The 23,047-nt window shown below is 47.0% G+C and overlaps 1 protein-coding gene across 1 annotated transcript in view; it reads right to left on the bottom strand.

Moving 5' to 3' along the window:
- The window catches only part of PITPNA (phosphatidylinositol transfer protein alpha), a 69,881-nt gene that overhangs the window by 14,497 nt on the left and 32,337 nt on the right, over window positions 1–23,047 (bottom strand). The window contains exons 4-7 of the mRNA XM_083172172.1: window positions 16,875–16,966; window positions 12,948–12,955; window positions 6,652–6,726; window positions 3,660–3,743 (exon numbers count right to left, since the gene is read on the bottom strand). Coding sequence (XP_083028298.1) covers window positions 3,660–3,743; window positions 6,652–6,726; window positions 12,948–12,955; window positions 16,875–16,966 — 259 coding nt within the window. The remainder of the gene's footprint in view (window positions 1–3,659; window positions 3,744–6,651; window positions 6,727–12,947; window positions 12,956–16,874; window positions 16,967–23,047) is intronic.

Below are 23,047 nucleotides of genomic sequence, written 5' to 3'. Positions count from 1 at the left end.
CGTCCCCTGGCTGTTGGGAGGAAGGGCCACTGACATCATCAGATGCTGCAAGCAGGGGGAAATAAATTTGATGGTGAATGATTTATCCCCTGTGTGGTGCACAGCTGCGAAGACGTCTCCGAACACTGGCAGCCCAGCTTGCAGTTCTGAATTGGGCCCATAGTAATTACCTGGCCCTGACTGTTTAGTTACAGGCTGGGTTTAAAAAGGGACAGTCAAGAGCTGATTGGCCAGTGATAAAGTACCAGGCATTTTATCACTTCTCCTCCCTTATCACTGCTTCATACATCTACCCCATAGTTCCGTTCTGGTACAGAGTACACTACTGAGAGATGGGAATCAAAGCATTGTCTGGGTAAATAAGCCTAAGCAAAGAGATGGGGGAATGTCAGACATGACGCGGCTGATTATTAATTGTGCCAGACATGAGATTGCTTGCTGGTGCAATATGCCATTATTCCAAGTGAGGCTCTTGCCTCAGGGGGCAGCGGCAATGAGTCCAGCTAAGGCCCAGCCTCGGCCCCCGGCCTAACCTCTCCCCTCACCCCAGCCGCAACCATGGCCCCCGGACACGCCGGACAGCCCTCAGCTCAGGAGATTGGGACTCAGCCATACAACATGCTGAATAAGAAAAATGGCCTGTTAGGCCCTGCTGCTGCCCTGGAAGTAGCTATGACCAAGATGGTGCCGCTGATGGCTGCCTAGGAGCTGTGCAGCTCAGCCAAATATGTTCCCCATCTTATATATATCTGTACTGTTACTTGTACCTACCTGCATACTTGCCGACTTTTCAGCTGCCCTCTCCTGGAGAGGGCAGCCAGCTCTGGTAGGCAGGGGGGCGGGGCCACATCCGGGGAGAAAAAGAGGCGGTTCGGGGCGTGGCCACACATATGCTGCCCTGTTGCGGGGCGTGCCTACAGCGTCGCATCATTTTAGCCCCACCCCTCCACCGTGCAATGCCGGTATTTCAGGCATTGCACGGCGGGGCTAAAATGTCGCAATCGCTGCATTTTACCCGCGGACCCCCCACCGAGGGACACATCGCTGGAGCTGGGGGGGATATGCGGGAGGATTGCCACCCTTTCCGGGGGGCCGGGAGGGGGACCCGATTTCCGGGACCCTCCCGGCCATTCCGGGAGGGTAGGCAACCCTGCCTACCTGGCTGTTGCAATGACCAAGTGGCGCCGCTGATTTGACTGCCTAGATGGTGTGCTCAGCCAAAATATGGTCCCCCGTGTCTCCCCTGTCCCTGTCCTCCACCCTCCTCAGGGAGCATCTAGTGTATATCCGTACGTGCTATGTATATCTGTACTGCCACTTTTTCCTACCTGACTGTTGCACAGCAATCCAAATCAAATTCCTAGTATACGCAAGTATACCTGGCCAATAAAGCGGATTCTGATATGTATGTAAAGAGTTATATTTATACAGAACGCACTCCCCTCCCCATGATGTGGAATAAACCAAGACCAACTGTTACACGACAGCCGCAGGACTTCCAATGGTCAACCTCTTCTATTAAGACGTGCAGTGTCATCCACAGGGAGACAACACTTGTTATTTGTCAAGGTTTCAAATTTTTCAAATGAAATGTTGACAAATAAGAAGGAATGTTTCCCTGTGGATCACGCGGCGAGTCTTTATAGAAGGTTGACCATTGGAAGTCAAGTCAGTGCCGCAATTTTGCTCTAAATTGCATTTTCCAATTAAATGAGGGCATATAGGTATATTATATTGGACAGTGCGTGCCATCCATCCTATCTTTATATAGTAATCATTATTTCTTTAAACATGTATACACTACCGTTCAAAAGTTTGGGGTCACTTAGCAATGTCCTTATTTTTGCAAGAAAAGAACTGGGTTTTTTTTCAATGAAGATAACGTTAAATTATTCAGAAATACAAGTTATATAATGTTAATGTGATAAATGACTATACTAGCTGCAAAGTCTGTTTTATAAAGGAATATCTATATAGGTGTATAAAGGTAGAGGCCCATTTCCAGCAACTCTCCAGTGTTCTAATGGTATGAGCAAGAAGACAAGTACATTAAAGTCTCTAGTTTGAGAAATAGATGCCTCACAGGTCCTTAACTGACTGCTACATTAAATTAAGTGAAATTAAGTGAAGTGAAGAGGCGACTCTGGGAGCTGGCCTTCTAGGCAGGGTGGCAAAGGAGCTGGCCTTCTAGGCAGGGTGGCAAAGGAGCTGGCCTTCTAGGCAGGGTGGCAAAGGAGCTGGCCTTCTAGGCAGGGTGGCAAAGGAGCTGGCCTTCTAGGCAGGGTGGCAAAGGAGCTGGCCTTCTAGGCAGGGTGGCAAAGGAGCTGGCCTTCTAGGCAGGGTGGCAAAGGAGCTGGCCTTCTAGGCAGGGTGGCAAAGGAGCTGGCCTTCTAGGCAGGGTGGCAAAGGAGCTGGCCTTCTAGGCAGGGTGGCAAAGGAGCTGGCCTTCTAGGCAGGGTGGCAAAGGAGCTGGCCTTCTAGGCAGGGTAGCAAAGGAGCTGGCCTTCTAGGCAGGGTGGCAAAGAAAAAAAGCCATATCTGAGACCCGCCAATAAAAGGAAAAGTTTAATATGGACAAAACAAAACGGGTGTGGTATGGGGTTCCGACAGTATTTAGCCCGACGTCGGGATCCCAACTGCCCGGACTCAGACAGCATGGCGAGCGCAAAAAGCCCCTTGCGGGCACAGTGGCTCGCTACGCGAGCCACCTATTCTATTCTCCCTCTATGGGGGTCGTGGACCCCCACGAGGGAAAATAGCAGGTGGCCGTCGGGGCACCCATTTGTCAGGATCCCAACATCGGCTAAATGACTGTCGGGATCCCGACTGTCGGGACCACGTCCGGCACCCAACAAAACAGACATTGGACAGAGGTGTTGCGGACAGACGAATTGAAGTCTGAGGTATTTGGATCACACAGAAGAACATTCGTGAGCTGTAGAACAAGTGAAAAGATGCTGGAAGAGTGCCGGACTCCATCTGCCAAGCATGGTGGAGGTAATGTGATGGTCTGGGGCTGCTTTGGTGCTGGTAAAGTGGGATATTTGTACAAGGTAAAAGGGATTTTGAATAAGGAAGGCTATCACTCCATTTTGCAATGTCATGCCATACCCTGTGGACAGCGCTTGATTGGAGCCAATTTCCTCCTCCAATAGGACAAGGACCCTAAGCACACCTCCAAATTATGCAAGAACTATTCAGGGAAGAAGCAGGCAGCTGGTATTCTGTCTGTAATGGAGTGGCCAGCGCAGTCACCAGATCTCAACCCAATTGAGATGTTGTAAGAGCAGCTTGACTGTATGGTACACAAGAAGTGTACATCAAGCCAATCTAACTTGTGGGAGGTGCTTCAGGAAGCGTGGGGTGAAATTTCTTCAGATTGCCTCAACAAATTAACAGCTAGAATGACAAAGGTCTGCAATGCTGTAATTGATGCACAGGGAACATTCTCTGACAAAAGCAAAGTTTTCAGAAAAAAAAATTATTATTTCAAATAAAAATAAATGATTTCTAACCTTGCCAATGTCTTGTCTATAAGTTCTATTCATTTTGCAACTCCTCTGATAAATATAAGTCAGTTTTCATGTAAAACACGAAATTGTCTGGGTGACCCCAAACTTTTGAACAGTAGTGTATGCGCAAGTGTTTTATGTACCAACCTTAGATAGGACCTGGTTCCGATCTGCAATATCAATTTGTACTACTTCCACATTCTTCCAGACGTCTGGCTCTAACTTATGCACCTGCAAAGACATCACATTACCCAGGCTGTAAATACATCTGAAACATAACTAATAATGCCAGTGATCGAGTATGAAAACATAGTAAATATAGTGGGTGAGATTTAATAGGATGAGAGATTCACAAAGTGAGAGATTTGGTAAGAAATCTCCAGGTTTTTTTAAAGCAGCAATCATTTCCACTGCAAAACCAGTTTGATTTGCAGTGTAAGTGATTGCCGCTTTAAAAAAACTGGAGATTTCTTCCCAAATCTCTCACTTTGTGAATCTCTCATCCTATTACATTTCACCCAGTGTATCATTTTGTGGCTCAAACAAAATGTAACATACAATCTGTTATTAGCAGCCACAGCACTGACCACTGCACCCAGTATGAGACGTTAATGAAGGATGCCTGATCTATGCAATTCAATATGCTCATCGTTACACTATTGGGATGCTGATCCCATTGAATACATGGTATGTACATTCCTTCACATACAGGAGACATTTATAATTACAGATGTGTACAAATATGCGGCCTCGATATGTAGTTAATTTGCCGACAGACGAAATGCCGATTGACAGAATCCCCACAACCAAATGCCGACATACAAAATAATGACAGGTATAGAGCACCGGCAATTGACATACCGACAACATCAAAATACTAACAACCAAAACACAGAAGAACAACAATGCCGACAGCCAAAATATTGACACAAATAATTTCTAATACAGTTTTTCATGATTTTTTTCCAAGAAAACCGACTTGTTCATACTTTACCATCACAGTGGGCACAGAAGGGGAATATAATAGTGATCCAAGCACAGCTATACTACGTTAAAGAAAATTATACCTTGCGCTCTATATTAAATGAAGTGTGCCTGTTTATGAGCATTAAATATTTTATTATTTAGAAAAACACTTGTAAGATTATAATCGATAAAAAATGATTAATATTAACTGTCACAGTGACATGATTGAAGCATAAATTAAAAATTATTATACAAATTAAAAAGCATATGATCAACACACTGCTAATGCCATCTGAATGGCAATAAGTGAATATAGTATTAAATCCAATGGGCTGATCGATAATAAATGCGAAGTGAGCAAAAAAGATAATCCCAAATAAGGGATCTTATGATGCCTATTGCTTGGGATGAGATGGTATGTAACCCCAATAATGTCCACAATAATGATCTGTAGGATGGTGTCACATTGGCCGGACGGTAGATGGTGTGAATCACAGTGCGGCGTCCCGCCACTGTGATGACTGTCAATGTGCGGTGATGTTTTGTCCAGTGAGCCGGAGGACGCTCTGTGAGGAGTCGGGTGGGTGCAGGGAGAGGCGAGTGAGTATTGGCGTGTCCGGACCTACTTACCTCCTGAAGCTTCAGCCGCCGCTGGTGCCGGGGTCTGGATGCCGGATACAGCTGGCTTCTAGCGAACAGGAAGCCTTCGGTCTATATGGAGGTGAGGGAGGCCCCAACTGGACCGTTGATTGTACCTCTCTCACCCTCCTACGGACCTAGCCTTACTCACCCGATTTGCTCCGGTGCCGCTTGCCCGTCGGATGTCCAGGGAGCACTCCTGTCTTCAGTCCTCAGATGTTGATCACGGCGTCTCGTTGTTGGCGCTCTGTTTCCGGGTCACGTGACCGCAATTGTCAATGATGCTACGGCACTGTTGATGTTCACTGCAGATCTGTGGTTGGTACGTGTGTGGATGGGCGTGTATGATCCAACGCGTTTCAGCCAGGGATAGGCCTTCTTCAAGGATGGTGTGCAGTCATTGGTGCTTCAGTTAGGTTCCATTTATAGTCATCCTGTGGGTGGTGCTTTTCTTTCTCATTGGTTCATTTGTTCAAACATGCAAATAATCATTGTCAATAGAACTGGGCATGCGTGAAATGTAAGCTATACTACGTGCCCTAAGCAGGGGGACGCGGTACACTAATACTTGTTCATGTTGACATTACAAGTGTGTTGGCAGTTTAACATGTTCAGCATTATGAAGGGTGTCTGCAGTAATCACTGCACATGGTGGGCCTACAGACGGGATACGGTGACTAGGTCTACAGCATGATGGTCGACAAGCATTAGGTCAACATGCATTAAGGTCAACATGACTGTAGGTCAATAGGTCGACACAAGCATTAGGTTGACACTGGGAAGGTCAACAGTCCAAATGTCGACATGGGGGTTTTTCACATTTTTTTTTAGCCGACATGTGCCGACAGGCGGTATTTCATGCCCTACCATCCACTAGGGCGTGGTCGGAGAATAAAATAGTGTGCCCGATGCATGGCGAGGCACCGTGCCGGAAGCATGGCGAGCACAGCAAGCCATGCGAGGGAACACGGTGCTACGTTTCAGTGTCCATGTCGACTGTGTAGAAGTTCGGGACAAAAAAAATTGTGAAAAACCCCATGTCGACCTTTTGACTGTCAACCTTCCCCATGTCGACCTAATGCTTGTGTTGACCTAATGACCATGTTGACTTCAATGCACGTTGACCTAATGCTTGTCGATCATCCTGCTGTCTACCCAATGGTCCAAACCCCTACAGACTATGGTTAGGTTTACACACTAGACACTTATTGGGACATTTTTCATACACAGGACACAACCTGGGGTGAGATTTAATAGGATGAGATACAGAAAATGAGAGATTTTGTGAGAAATCTCCAGTTTTTTTAAAGCGGCAATCATTTACACTTCAAAATCAAACTGATTTTTCAATGTAAATGATTGCCGCTTTAAAAAAAACTGGAGATTTCTCACAAAATCTCTCACTTTCTGAATCTCTCATCCTATTAAATCTCACCCCTGATGTTTCAAAATCTTGCCTAAAAAAGTAAACATTTCTCGCCATCACATTTGTATGGATTTCTATAGGTATAAAGAAATTCAGTGTGAAACTTACATTGTCTTGTGTACCCAGATCGGGCTTGTGCCAGGTTTCAATCTTAATCAAAAAATCATCCTTCATGTATTCATTCTGAAATGCAAGAACATGTCATAAGTGTCTTACTGTGCCATCTCTACACCGGTGCCAAGATCATTAGCTACACGCCGGTACATTTGGTGACTTCGCTGAGTGGGAGAGGAAACTGTTGTGACTAAATTATTGCTGCAAATACTTGCAAGCATCAGTCAATTATGTTAAAAGCCATGGTAATGCAATTGATTATTATATACTCTTCTTTAGACTAACAGACTTGAAGACAAGACTCGGGGCACCATGTAAAATACTGTTAACATTATAAAGAGCAATTAATGTAGTCATTAGAACAGGAAGACCTGTTAAGCTATTAATGCAAGCGCATTTCTCAAAGAGCCCACTTGCAAAGAGTCCCCTGGGGAGAACTATTCTATTCCTGGGACAAACAGAAGGACAGAAGACAGTGGACTGCTTAGCATGAATAACGGATGACATTGTGTGGTAGAACACAAGCTAAAAGGTCACTGTGTTGGCTGAGACAGTAATGGCAGCTGAGGGACTTTAAATGTCATCAGAAGTATTTTCTTAGTGTCTGCTTTGTTAAATATTGATTAGGAAGAAGATGGAAAAGATCTCATACACAAAATCATTTTACTTTATAAAATGACTTAATAAAGACATGTATAATTCAGTATTTTCCAAAAGAGAACAAATGTAAAGGACATTGCTGTGATACATGTCTGCAGTCAGACAGGATAAGGTGAAGGGGCTGATATCTAGAACAATATCAACATGTGGTCGACATGCACAAGGTTTTGGAGGTTGTATTAAAAAAAAAAAAACTTTTCTCCACGTGGACTGTGATTGGGAAGATTAAAATGAGCGAGCCATGTGTGGAGGCAGTCATTTGTGGTCCATGTGCTGAAATATACAATCAAATCCAAGAAAAACGTCAACTTATGGTGACCCTTTCATTTCGTCCATTCTCGTAGCAAACTATTGATTGCGTCAACATTTTGTCTACGTCGACAGTGTGCATGTTGACATACACGCTGTCGGCCAAATGAATCATGGCCATAAAATTAATCTAGAGACCGATAAAATATTGCTCTTTAGTCAGGTGTGGATCAGTTGGTCACCAGCAAGTTGGTAGACAGTCATTAGGTCGACATGCAGGAAGGTCGACAGGGTCATTAGGTTGACATGGGTTTTTTCACAGTTTTTTTTACCCAAATGTCAACACAGTCAATTTGGACACAGGTTAAAGTGCACCGCGTCATCTCGCATAGCTCACTGAGCTCACCATGCGAGCCCGAGTGTATGGTAGGGCATGAAATACCACCTGTCGGCACAAAATACAGTGAAAAACCCCATGTCAACCTAATGACCCTGTCAACCTAACCCATGTCGATCTTCCTGCATGTCAACCTAGACACATGTTGACTTAAATGCAGTTGACCTAATGACTGTCTAACAACTTGCTGGTGACCCAATGACCGTATACCCTTTAGTCTTGTCTATCTGCAAGGGTCAAGTTAAGAGGTTCTCTCACAGGTTCTTAATAACCAATGGAATGTGTCAGCACTACCCCTTTTTCCATTTAATATATTCATTTTAAAACCATTGGTCAAATGTAATTTTTTCCCCATTTTTTTTTTTTTTTACAGTGGCAATCATTTAGACTGAAAAAAAAACAGGTTGATTTTGCCACGTAATTGATTGCCACTTTAACAAAAAAAAAAAAGGAAAACCCTCCCAAAATCTCCCACTTTCTGATTCTCGCACCCTATCACATTTGGACCCTTGGCTTCTTCTCTGCACAGCCCCTGGGTATACAGGCATATAGGAATAAAGGCAGAAAAAGTACCAGTCACAAGGTTGCAGTGAACACAATCTCCTTTACCCCATCTCAAAGCTCATGACTGGCCAGTCTATTGGTGGATTTAAAAAAGTATTGTAACCTATCAACTTTAAGATTCAGTTTCAGTGTTTTCATATGACACTCAGGATGAGTCACTGGTCTATGGTATTTAAGCCAACTTCTCCTTTATCCTGTCAAGATCTTTTTCTTGAACTTTGCCCTTACATTCAGGACAATGCAAATGTTGGACACACCCTACCTGAGCTTGGCACTCTTATTAAAATAAATATTTTACCCAAACTGCTTTGCCTCTTGCAGTTCCTCCCTATGTACACTTAGTATTCCTTTATTATGGGACAGCTCCTTCTAAACACTTTACTTCTCTGGCTAGTAAGGTGAAAACTTTACGGTGCCCACAGACGCTACAATTGTACTGTGCTATGCGTTTTTGACTGTACAATGGTTCTATACAATTTTTCTTCCAGCTTGCTATGAGATGTGCACTTGGATGCATGTGATGAACCCATGTTTGTAATGTTAAATTTCAGATGTAGTCTAAAAAGTACGTGCAGCACGTACTTTTTTAGACATACAATATCGGGCTCCAGGGAACATAAACACCATCCAATAATTGTACATAAGATGCAATTTGTGCTTAAAAAGTACAAAACGCATTCGATAATTGTAGCGTCTGTGGGCACCTTTAGATTCACCCCTAGAGTAGACACCTTGTGTACCCCAAGACTTAGGCAAAGCAAATTCAGTTAAGTAATGTTCACTCCTCCAGTCTGGGGATGATGGAGGTACCCAGAGAAATTGTAGGCGGAGCAGCTTAGCATATAAGTGTAGTGGTGATGGAGGTTTGTGTAATGTAACATGTCTGCAAGTAGGGGCTAGGGATGGCCATCGTTGCCTTTGCTATCGATGGTTGCCATTGATGGCAAAAGTGCAACTGCCCATCGACAGTGTAAAACTATGCAATGGATGACCATCGATAGTTTTACATATTGATGGTCATGCATTATGTTTGAGTGATTGACCTGTGGGCCAATCAAAACACATGGGCGGGGCTTCGCAGGTGTCAGAGCTATGCTCAGTGTCCTGGCACTTTGGGAAAAAAAAAAAAGAAGCAAAACATTGGTTTTGCTGTGCCATCGATGGAGGGAAACAGTCTGGTTTTCCCCTTCGATGGCAAAGGTAGGCCTAGAGCAGTGATGGAGAACCTAGGCACACCAGCTGTTGTTGAACTATACATCCCAGCATTCCCTGCAACAGTTTTAACATGGCTAAATAGCAAAACTGCTGCAGGGTATGCTGGGATGTGTAGTTCAACAGCTGGAGTGCCAAGGTTCTCCATCACTGGCCTACAATATTCCCTTGTTGTTTGGCTTTACAGGAGGTCAACAGGTTATATTCCTTTTCCACATTGAGTAATAAAAGTTCCAGATTCCTGCCTACGAAGCAGCAGAGGTTAAGGTGCGAGCAGTAGGTAGGTAAGAGAAGCACAACTTTCCCGATTCAGCTGGGACAGTCACAAGTTTTGTTCGGACATAGAACTGATTGCAGGTACAAATGGGAGGTATATTCGGCTCTGCACTGCTAACCTTCCCCAACTGTCAGCAGCGTTTAACCTGTTGCGGTGTGCAGTGAAATCGATGTCTTGCAGTATGAATGCTGCATCCTCATTACACAACTCTGGCTGTGCTGCTCCATGATTTTGCCTATGCAATATGTCAGTAACCTCAAATTGAGTCCAAAATAATTTCTCATAGGGAAACATATCGGATATGAGCCTATAAGTACATTCACAATCTAACCCTACAAAATACCATACACAAAAAACCCCAAATCTGAACAGAAATCTGTAAAGCTTTCTGCCGTATACTGCTGTGCCGCACGCACTTTTCCCCTAAGCCACGTATATACTGCGTGTGCATAGGCGAATCTAGAATTATGGTAATGGGTGGTCCCAGATCCAGAGATAACAGCAGGGGGACCTTTGCGCGGCATAGTCGCGCTGCAAAACTGGGGCGTGGCCTCATGGGAAGGAGGCGTGGCATCACAAAAAGGGGTGTGGTATTACAATTTAGACCATACACAGTAATGCCCATAACACATTTTAGCAAACTCTGTAATACCCATTACACATAAAGCCACACGCCGTAATGCCAATTACACATAAGGCCACACACCATAATGCCCAGTACACATTGTGCCACACATCATGATGCCCATTACATACTATATAACAAACTGTAATGCCCATTACATATTTGCCACATAAAGATGGGGCAGGCCTCTTCCTTGCTGGTGAATCGCCAGAACGTCAGCACTGGCGATCCGCCAGCAGCCTGCCTCACCATCTGACTGAGACGCGCGTGCGTCTCAATCTTCGTCGGCAGGAACCCTGTCCGTCTCCGCCTCAGGGAGATGGACAGGGTTAGGGGGGGGGGGGGGGGGGTGCGGGCAGGTGGTGGGGACCCCGGGTGACCGCCAACAAGCCGGCGGTGACCCGAGGGAGCGGCTGGAAGCGCCGTCAGAAGGGGACGCGCGCACCTCTCGTGCGCGCGCATCCCCTTCTCGCTATAGATATGGCGCTGGCGGGGGATGTCGGCTAATGTCGCCATCGCCATCCCCTGCAAAGATGGGACCTGCCCCATCTGTAAGTGCTGCTTACCTACGTGCTCATTGCTAGGGGGTTCTTGCTTTATGGCACCATAGTACCCATTACACATGATGCCGCACACCATAGTACCCATTACACATGATGCCGCACACCATAGTACCCATTACACATGATGCCGCACACCATAGTACCCATTACACATGATGCTGCACACCATAGTACCCATTACACATGATGCTGCACACATAATGTCCCTTACATATGATGCTGCACACATAATACCGCTTACAAATGATGCTGCACACCGTAATGCCCCTTACACATTAAGCCACACATTATGCGTAATGCCCCCACATACCGCCACTTAAGTGTCCCTTAAGCAATGCCCCCAAAAGTGCCACTTACTGTAAATTTTTATATGAGCCTTCGCTGCTGCTGCAGGGAGAGATGGAGAGCGGGGCAGCTGCTTCTATGGGAAGTGGAGCAGAGCGCAGAGCACGCTCCCACTCCCCTCCTGGTGTCCCCTCTAGCGGCGTGGACATTTGAAATATTGTGCGCGCTGTTGTTGTGCGTGACGTCGGGGGAGCACGCCGGGCGCCGGCACCACATGATTAAAGGGGGGGGGGGGGCTGGCTGAGGTGAAAGCGGGGAGAAGAATTGGAGCGGAAGCTGCAGGGGTGACAGTCATTGACAGCTGGGCAAAGAGCAGGGGGCTGCCCGACTGTATTCAGAGCACTGCAGGTCACAGCTGTTTGAAATAATACCCCTTTCACAACAGAAAATGCAGGGATTTACCCGGGAATATGATCCCAGGATCATGCAGGGACATTCCCAGGCTGACCCCTTACTGGCAGCAGTTGAACTGGGTGGGGGTCGGAATTAGCGGGTCCCATGTTATCCTATAGGGAAAATGTTCCAGCTTTGCCTGGCAGTATCTAATGGGTTGTCCTGTGCACCCCCGGACCACCCCCTAGATTCGCCTATGTGCGTGAGGAGAAGGACCTATGACTGAATCTCTCTGTCCGTAAAAGTCTAGGGGCCAGATGCACCAAGCTTCAAAAGCGATAAAATGGAGACCAATCAGCTCCTAACTGGCATTTTTCAAACACAGTCTGAGACATGGCAGGTAGGAGCTGATTGGCTGGCTGTTTATCACTCTCCAGTTTATCACTCTCCAGTTTATCACTTTTGAAGCTTTGTGCATCTGGCCCTAAGACTTCAGGCGCGTTTCCTCATGTGGTAATTATCAGAGTGGTCTTTGGGACCGATTCAAACCTATTCATTCTGGTCTGAATTCGGCCCCTTTTCTGATGTTTGGGATTTGCGCATGTGTGTGTAAACACAAACCCCGGGGGGACGAACGGCTTTGTTCTAGAGGGGGCATGTGGGCAGGAGTCTGGAGCAGGGGAATGCCCAACATTTTATGGGCATCCCCAAAAAACACTGGGAACGCACGCGGTCGATGCCTGCTCGGAGTGGGCGGTTGACGTCACATGACGTCAGCACCCGCCCCGAATTCGGGCCATCTCTTTTGGTAAATAATGATTTATTAACTAAGGGGAGAAAAATCATTTGATGGTCAGCGACCATCGAATGAGTTCTCTCCCCTTTGGCCGCATACACACACATGAGTGTATACATGAGTATATACAGCCTAGCAAACAGGTCTGAATCAGGCTCTTTGTACTTAATAAGCCTTTCATGTTTTTTTAATAAGACAAAGTAATGTTTAACAAGTAGTTATATTCATTTATATTACTACTAAGTTATTTAAAAGAGACCCATACTCACTGTAATTACTGCTCGATGACACATGGAAAGGAAACAAAAACAGAAGAAACACTTGGTTATTAATGTACATTACTTTGAAATGAGCAAAGCTTTATTATTCTACATTGTTTTTACAAAGTAGCAGCAAGGGTTAAAGCAGCTCCCAACTGCTCAGCGGTAGCACGGGCTCTCACTGCTGCCATTCATTCTGATGAAGGACTGCACGGGACCAGGCTCTTTCTAGCTGCAATCAGCTGGGCTACTTCCTCTTTTGTAAGCTCTAGTAGGTTGCTGGAGTTCAATGTGCAAACAACAGATTTCTGATCGCAAGGACTAAAACGAACTTGAGGGGAGATTTATAAATGCTTAGAGAGAGATCAAGAGGCGTATTCAATCCCCCGCTGCTATTTCCGACGGCGGAAATCGCAGCAGGCACCTATTCAATGGTGTCTTTCCCGACAGCATTGAACAGGCATCTCGGCAAAACAAGCCCGACTTTGGAAGCAGTCGGCTCGTTTTGCCGAGAATGGGCATGAATTGTTGCGCACACGGCAGGATCTCAACGATCCGTGGCCGTTTCTCCCGCCCATGCCCCCTTTTCGACACCCGACAGGCAGGACATTGAATCCCGTCTGCCGAGAAGCAGTCGAGCGGGCCGAAAACAGGACCGGATTACGGCTATCAGGCCAGCCCGACAGACGTGACCTAGGATTGAATACCCTCCAAATTGACATAGAAACACAGGGGGGAATTCAACTACAGGAGAATAATAAACATAAATTATTCCAATGTTTCTCCGATATATTATTTTTTGGGAGCTATCCTATTAGGTTGCACACAAAAAAATATTATTTTTTTCCCTCAGGAAAACACACAGGTTCAGTGAAATGTGGTTGTTTTCGTGAGAAACAGCCTTGTTATCGGGGATTTGTGTCACCTGCTCGAGGCAGGAGAAACCTAATCCCCCGATAAGAACCGGCTTGTGCAGGCTTATTGGGGATAATTTATTAGTAATAAGTACACAATAAGTACACAAGCATAAGTAATTGCATACTCCCCATAAAATCTGAGAACCATTTGGCCCATTTATCTTCCATTTTAGAGTATGGTTTATTGGGGTTAGAGTTGCCTTAGGGGGTTGGCTAGGATCTAGGGCCAGCGTTTGGATTAAGGGTAAAGCCAGTACACAATAAAGTGCTGCTAATTGGAGCTAACTGAATAGCCCAAGCGAAAAATTACTTGCCGTCAATTACTGCAGTTTTACCACAGCTAATTGGATACCATCCTAAGACTGTTAATGTTAGGGTAGTAGGATTTCATGTGAGGGTTAGGGTATGTGGAGAAGTGCAAATTAATAAACTTCTGTCAAATTTCAAACGCAGCCTGTAAAATGACAGCTGTACCTCTCACCAAGCTTTTATAAATCTTTACTTGGTTCTTAGTAGATTAAGCAGATCCAGTGGTTACCGGTCAGTAGCTACGTAAATGAATTGAGCTGCTATGATGTTCCTTTAAGCATAGCATATTATTAACTTTAGTTTCTAAGGTGTCACAATGTGTCCACAGCGCCATGCACAGCAGGATGACAGCAGACATATACAATACTAAATAATGAATACAGTATACAGAGTTATACTATGAGGAAATAGCTAGAGTACATAACAAAGACATTCCTGAGAACAGTGAGCATGCATAGACACATAAGGAGTATAATAAATGCAGGAAACAAATCACAAAACAAACAGAAACAATTTTAAAAAATGACATGACAGGGATAAAAAAGGACAGCAGAGTGGACAGGCATGAGATATAGGGGGCGCTGCACTGTGAGAGCAGGAGGGACAATAGGAAGCAATCAGCAGAGAAGATGGAGGCTAAACAGTTCAGTTGGAAGTTTGAGGGAGGAATCAGGTAAGAGAAGGGGAGATGGGGAAAGGAATGCAGGGAAGAGAAGTAGGATAAGAGAGTGAATGGGGCAATGCGTAGAGACATGAAGAACAGTCTGTGCATACTACAGTGGCGTAACAATGGCACTGCATTCTAAGCGGTGGAAAGGTGGGGTATTGCATGATCTCTCTGTATGGAATCTCCTGAAAATGTCCCTTGAAAAATGGCCACCGCCTTGGACAGATGCTAGAGGTCCTGCTGGAGAGATGGATAGATGCTGGGTCTTACTGGACAGATGGATAAATGCTACAGGTCTTCCTGGACAGATGGATAGATGCTAGAGGTCCTACTGGACAGATGGATAGATGCTAGAGGTCCTACTGGACAGATGTTAGAGGTCCTACTGGACAGATGTTAGACAACCTACTGGACACATGGACAGATGCTAGAGGTCCTACTGGACAGATGGACAGATGCTAGAGGTCCTACTGGACAGATGGACAGATGCTGGAGGTCCTACTGGACATATAGATAGATGCTGGAGGTCCTACAGGACAGATGGACAGATGCTGGAGGTCCTACAGGACAGATGGATACATGCTAAAGGTCCTACAGGACAGATGGATACATGCTAGAGGTCCTACAGGACAGATGGATAGATGCTAGAGGTCCTACTGGACAGATGGATAGATGCTAGGGGTCCTACTGGACAGATGGATAGATGCTAGGGGTCCTACTGGACATATGGATAGATGCTGGAGGTCCTACTGGACAGATGGATAGATGCTGGAGGCAGGGCCGCCGACAGGGGGGTGGCCTGGGTACAGCTGTCTGGAGGGGCCCGGGCAGCTGCCCACAGCGGCCAACTTCCCTCCCTTCCGGGCACCTGCACACCGCCTCCCCCTCCCGGCGCCCCCCCAGCCAGGCATGCACATTGCAGCCTGCAAAGCACCGAGTCTAGGACACAGAGGGGCTTGGCGCTCTGCAGGCTGCAGTGTGCACTCCGGACCTGACCGACGGTGGAGGCTGAAGGAGCCGGGTGATTGTAAGTATGGGTGGGGGAGAGAGGGGGGGGGGGTGCGGGGAGGATGTAGCGCAATCCTGCTGGGGGCCCAGACTGTAGGTCAGTCCCGGGCCCCAACAGTTCTAGTGGTGGCCCTGGCTGGAGGTCCTACTGGACAGATGGATAGATGCAAGAGGTCCTACTGGACAGATGGATAGATGGTAGAGGTCCTACTGGACAGATGGATAGATGCTAGAGGTCCTACTGGGTAACGTATATCGCTACCCGGAAGTTACGGATTCCAGGTAGCAATATATTGGCCCCTAGCAATGAGTATGTAAACCCCTGGCAATAAGCATGGGGGGGGGGTGTTGCAAAATTTCTTGTTACACCACTACGTGGTAATACAGAGCAACAGCAGGATGATGAGATGACAGAGTGGACATCCTGAAAAACAAAAGTAGAGCGACAAGGTATGGATTTGACAAGGACGTCTAGAGCTACAATTTACGGTCCCCCAGCCTGCACTGTATAATATTGTGGTGGGTATAAGTGAGGTCATAGGCAGCCAAGACCTATTTTCCCTCATATTTCTAAAGCAGGACGCAGAGACATTCAGTTAGAACATTGGTAACACTAAGCTAATGATCATTTCATGTGATAAAAGAAAATATTGACAGAATCTGCGAAAGGTCGGTAAACTTAGGTTTAAATCCAGTTTAAGAGATGCTACACTGAACAATGTTCCTCTTTAGATAGAGTAGGTCAGGGGATACCGGCATGCAAGGAGATATCTTTAGGAAGACAAAAACCGCATGCGTGTGCCAAGTTTGCATCTTTCTAACCCTCCAGCCTCTCCCAACATAGGTAACGAGATGCCTGTGAAAATGGCCTGAATTATTCATATTACAGAGCAGTGCAAGTGAGAAGCACATGGAGATTAGGTAACAAAGTCACAACTTGAGCAAAGAGCCTGCACAGTTACAAGTCAGTGTGCAGGGCTATAACTACAGGGTATAGAGAAGCGCTATTTATCAGCTGGCAGTCACAATACTCACTGGTTCGGCAGTAAGGGTAAGCATTCCAGGCCTTCTCGTGCATATTTAGCGCTCCCTCGGGCGCCAGCATCCTTACAAATGTTGGTACTTTGCTGTACACAAGACAGACAGTGAAATAGTTTTGAAGACATTGACCTCACAAAAGCCTAAATTGCTCAGGCTGCAGACAAAAAATAATATAGATGCAAAACAAAAAAGTTCTGCCGAAACCTAGGAAAAAGTCACCAAATCAGATGGCACAAGACTCTTAAACACACATAACCTGAAAAAAACATTCCACCAAGATGGTGTCAGAAATGCGAGAGAAAAAAAGGTTACGTATACTGAAAAAATATACAGGAAGCCACAGACCACTCCATGAGAAAACAGTGTGTAAATGTGCAATCGCTGCACAAATAAATGTAAAAACACAATTCTAAAGAAAAAAAAAAAAACATTTCAGCAAAATGTTCTAACATTATGGTGACTAATAGTCCGAACGTGCGTTCTCAATCACATTGCTAGATTTCCAGACAACTAATGTGGTTATTTTATTCTATCTGGTTAAAGCTAACGTACGCATAGCGCACCATTCCAACCCTTTATCTACTGTATTTAGAAATGCTTAAAAAATAGGAATTTAATACCTACCGGTAATTCCTTTTCACGTAGTCCTTATGGGATACTGGGAATGGTCTTAAGACATTGGGTATTAGAGGGTATCCGCAGGAGACAGGCACATCTATAACTTTGAAGCTGGGTGTACTGGCTCCTCCCCTCTGATTCCCCTCCCAGGAACCAGTTAATGGAAAAACTGTGCCCGAAGGAGAATGTACATATGAGAGGAATAACATATATGTCACCTATGTAAACATAAGTGTGAATAGTGTGGTGAGATTTATGCCAGCACACCCGCATTCATACAAAACAATAAACAACTATAATACCACCAACTGGGTGGATTTTCTTTAACAAGGTCACTGAACTAGACCCTTGAACCAGAAGACCATAAGGTGAACTTCTGAACTTAAACAGCAGAATAAGCTGCAGCCAGACCCCCGCACGGGGCGGGCGCCCAGTATCCCATAAGGACTACGTGAAAAGGAATTACCGGTAGGTATTAAATTCCTATTTTCACTAACGTCCTTGATGGGATACTGGGAATGGTCTTAAGACATTGGGGATGTCCCAAAGCTTCCAGAAAGGGAGGGTACGTGCGGAGACTGCTGCAGTACTGCCTGCCCAAACTGGGTATCTTCTTGGGCCAAGGCATCAAACTTGTAAAATTTTACAAAGGTGTGTTGCCCCGACCATGTAGCAGCTCTACAGAGTTGCAGAGCTGACACACCCCGAGCAGCCGCCCAGGATGCGCCCACCGATCTGGTGGAATGAGCCTTTAAAACCGGAGGGGTCGGCATGCCTGCCGTCACATAGGCTTGTTGGATTGTAGTCCTAATCCATCTAGCAATGGACTGCTTAGATGCAGGGTGTCCCTTCTTTTGTGCGTCATACAGAATAAATAGACAATCAGTCTTCCTGATTCTTAACGTCCTCTGGACATACACACGCAAGACACGCACCACATCCAGGGATACCGGAATATCCGGCGAACCAGATGCAGACGGGATCACAATTGGCTGATTTAGGTGAAAGGAAGAAATCACCTTGGGAAGAAACCGCGGGTTTGTTCTCAACTCCGCTCTATCTGAGTGGAAAATCAGATAAGGACTTTTACAGGAAAGGGCTCCCAATTCCGACACTCTCCTAGCCGAGGCTAGGGCCAAAAGGACCACTGCCTTCCAGGTGATATACCTCAACTCAATTGACTCCAATGGTTCAAACCAGGAGGATTGAAGGAAGTTTAGAACAACGTCCAAACTCCAAGGAGGTGTAGGAGGTACAAAAGGAGGCTGGATGTGAAGCACTCCCTGAAGGAAGGTCTGTACTTCCGGGATGACAGCCAATTTTCTTTGGAAGAATATGGACAGGGCCGAAATCTGTACTTTTAGTGAGCCCAAACGAAGACCCAAATCCAATCCCGCTTGTAAGAAGCACAACAACCTATTCAGGTTGAATTTTGCAGGGGGAACCTTCTGTTCCTCACACCAACCCACGTACTTTCTCCAGATCTTGTAGTAGTGCGTGTTTGTCACCGGCTTTCTGGCCTGAATCATCGTGGTGATAACTGATGAATGCAGACCCTTCTGAGCTAAGATTTTCCGCTCAGCCTCCACGCCGACAAACGTAGCCGCCCTAAATCTTGGAAGACGCAAGGGCCCTGTGTGAGAAGATCTCTCCTTAGAGGTAGAGGCCAAGGATCCTCGATCAGCAGGCTCTGTAGGTCCGAGAACCAAGCCCTTCTTGGCCAGTCCGGAGCCACAAGAATGGCTTCCACTCCCTGACTTCGGACCCTTTTTAGAACTCTTGTCAGCAGTGGTATGGGTGGAAACAGGTACACCAAGGGAAACACCCATGGAATTGTCAGGGCGTCTATTGCCACTGCGCTGGGATCCCTGGTCCTTGTGCAGTACATGGGGACTTTGTGGTTTAACCGGGATGCCATCAGATCTATCGATGGCTGGCCCCAACGGTCCACAATTGCTGCAAACACCTGTGAATTTAGGCTCCATTCCCCGGGGTGGAGGGCGTGACGACTTAGGAAGTCCGCCTCCCAATTGTCCACACCCGGGATAAAGATGGCCGACAGAGCCACCACGTACGTTTCCGCCCAGGTCAGGATCTTGGAAGTTTCCTTCATGCAAGTCCTGCTTTTTGTGCCTCCCTGGCGATTTATGTAGGCCACAGTTGTGGCATTGTCGGACTGTATCTGGAGCGCCCGACCTTGGAGGAGATCCTGGGCTTGTAACACTGCATAGTATACAGCTCTCAGCTCCAGGATATTGATGTGGAGTCTCGCTTCCCACCGAGTCCACTGACCTTGAAAGGTTCTGTCCATGGTCACAGCACCCCATCCCTGCAGACTCGCATCTGTCGTGAGTCGCACCCAATCCTGGATGCCAAATCTCCGACCTGCAAGCAGGTTCGACTCCTGAGTCCACCATAGAAGGGACTGCCGGGACTGATGCGACAGAGAAATCCTCTTGTACATCAGGAGATGAGAGCCCGACCATTTTGCCAACAGATCCAGTTGGAACACCCTGGTGTGAAAGCGTCCGAACTGAATGGCCTCGAATGTGGCCACCATCCTGCCCAATAGCTGGATGCATTGGTGAACCGACACCTGAGGCTTTGCCAAAATCACCATCACCAGGGATTGTATGGCTTCCATCTTCTCCCGAGGGAGGAAAATCCTTTTCAACTCTGTATCCAGGAACATTCCTAGAAAGAGGATGCGACGCGACGGCGTCAGGGAGGACTTGGGGATATTTAGGATCCACCCATGCTCGGATAAAATCTGCCTGGTCTTTGCTATATCCTGCAGCAGGACCTGTTCCGACCTTGCTTTGATCAGCAAGTCGTCCAGGTAAGGGATAATGTTGACACCCGACCTCCTGAGCAGTACCATCATTTCTGCCATCACCTTCGTGAACACACGCGGCGCTGATGACAGGCCGAATGGCAGCGCTCTGAATTGAAAGTGCAGATCTTTCAGCGCAAACCTCAGGGAAGCCTGATGTGGACCCCAAATTGGTATGTGGAGGTAGGCGTCCTTTACATCCAGCGATGCTAAGAACTCTCCCTCCTCCAGGGTTGCTATTACTGCCCGGAGGGACTCCATCTTGAATTTGTAAACCCTTAAAAAGGGGTTTAGAGACTTTAAATTTAAAATGGGGCGCACCGAGCCGTCCGGCTTCGGCACGAGGAACAGATTGGAGTAGTAACCCCTTCCTTGTTCCTGCAATGGGACAGGTGTGATAACCCGTGACGTCAGCAGGCGTTGTATTGCCTGCTGCAGGTTCACTCGGTCTGCCTGTAGAGCCGGCAGACCTGATTTGAAGAACCTGTGAGGGGGAGGTTTTTCGAATTCCAGCCTGTAGCCGTTGGTAATAAGATCTCTCACCCAGGAATCCAGGTGAGAGACTGACCATACTTGGCTGAAAGCTGACAGGCGACCCCCCACCTCGCAAGTGACTCCAGGGTCGGAACCCGAGTCATGCTGCCGGCTTAGAGGCGGAGGCATTAGCGGCACGATCCTGAGATCCTGTGCTGGCGGGCTTCCTGAACCTGCCACGGCCCCCTCTGGTGGCCGAGCTGGAGCCCCTCGCCCTCTGCCTGGGCCTGGAAGGCCGAAAGGACTGAGAAGCCTGAAAGGACTGGGACGTATGGCCCTGAAAGGGACGTTTTGCGTGAGTGGAAGCCGTCGGCAGAAAAGTCGACTTGCCGGCTGTAGCCTTGGATATAAGGTCGTCAAGTTCGCTACCAAATAACTTTTCTCCCTTAAAAGGCAAACTTTCCACGCTACGTTTAGACTCTGGATCAGCTACCCACTGTCTTAACCAGAGGGCCCTGCGGCCTGAAACCGCCATTGCGGAAGAGCGAGCATTTATAGCTCCAAGCTCCTTCTGCGTGTCACACAGGATCTTTGCAGTATCCTGGATATGGCGAAGTCTCTCTCCGACCTGCGCCATTGACATATCGGCCAGCATGCCTTCCTGGATTTGAGAAGCCCATGTATAAATGGACTTGGCCATCCAACAACTGGCGAGGACAGGTCTCTGAGACGCCCCACTCGCAGTGTACATGGACTTAAGGGTAGTATCCATTTTTTTGTCTGTACTATCCTTGAGTGTTGCTGCCCCTGGGACGGGGAGAACCACCTTCTTGGACAGTCTGGACACTGATGCATCCACAACCGGAGGCTCTTCCCACACCGCTCTAGTGGCGGGATCAAAGGGAAAATTGGACTTAAACCTTTTAGACAGTTGGAAACGCTTTTCAGGTTGTTTCCAAGCCTCCTTAAACGTCTCATCAAGGTCAACTTGTTCAGGATAAACAATTTGCTGTTTCCTTTGGGACCCAAAGAACGGGTCACCTTCCTGCATGTCAGCTAAAGGAAGGTCTAACACTTCTCTTATTGCTGTAATAAGAGGTTCTGGGCCTCTAAGAGATGACTGTGAATCAGGGATCAGAGCCCCGTCGTCCACATTATCATCTGTGTCGTCACCCGCCTGTAGATCATCATCTGAATCAGGCAACATGGCGGTGGCAGCACGCTTCCGTGACTGGCCCGTGGTGGTGCTTATATTATCCACCCGTGCGGCTAAAACTGTTAAGTCCTGCTGCACCTGTTTGGTCTGCATTGTATTTGCAGCCAATTGTGTTGACACTGCCTGCAGCATGGTTTTAATGCCTGCCGCCCATTCAGGCTCCTGTGAGTCTGATTGAGGATTAATCTGGGATGAACCCCCTGTCCCACTCGTTTGAGTGGACATGCATTCCTCACAAGTAATCTGTGAGGTGGATTTAGGCACAAACTTGCTGCTGCAAATGAGACAGGTTAACTTCCTCACCATGTTGAAGGAAAGAGTAACCTTTTTTCCACAGACACACCACAATCACAATGAAATAAATATGTATATATTCAGTGTGCAGTGTATAGCAGCTATATATGTGTGAGCTCTATCACTGGAAGTGTGTAGCTTAACAAGCACGTGGGGGAGCGCTCAGATTACACTGAGGAGACCAGCACACCCTGTACAACCTGAACTCCTATTTAGGAGTTGGTAACACGCATAAACACAGAACAGTGTGATCAATTAAGCGATCTTAGCGCTAAATACACTTGCTGTTTTCTGCAGATTTCCTCTGTCCAACACCTCACCGCTGAGGAGTGTATCTGGAGACAGTAATGGCGCCCAGGGAGAAGCAGGAAGTAGTGTATGCGCGCTCAGAGCTCTGGCCTCGCTCCGCTGAAGCCCCGCCCCCCTGTGATGGCGCAGGGGCTTCACTGATCTTTATACTGGCGCTGGCTGTCAGTTTTAATGGCGCCCTTACACTGAACAGCGTTTTATAGTGGGATCTGCCCTGGTAGCCCAGGGACTGTCACCCGCAGCCAGTTTGTGACAGGGGGTCTGCGCAGCCCCTGTGCAGGGTACCGCGTCTGCCGCCGCCGCCATCTTGCCGCACAATGAGCCGGGGTACCCCACTGTGGGGACCCCGGTTTCTACTCACCACAGACGTCTTCGGACTGTGTCAGGAGTGTGCGGCATGCTGGGGGTGAGTATCACTGCAGC

Source organism: Crinia signifera, chromosome 2 (assembly GCF_055691185.1).
Source record: "Crinia signifera chromosome 2, ASM5569118v1, whole genome shotgun sequence".
Classification (NCBI taxonomy): Eukaryota; Metazoa; Chordata; class Amphibia; order Anura; family Myobatrachidae; genus Crinia; species Crinia signifera.
The sequence above is the reverse complement of the archived record's forward strand: the minus strand, read 5'-3'. Positions and strand labels throughout refer to the sequence as shown.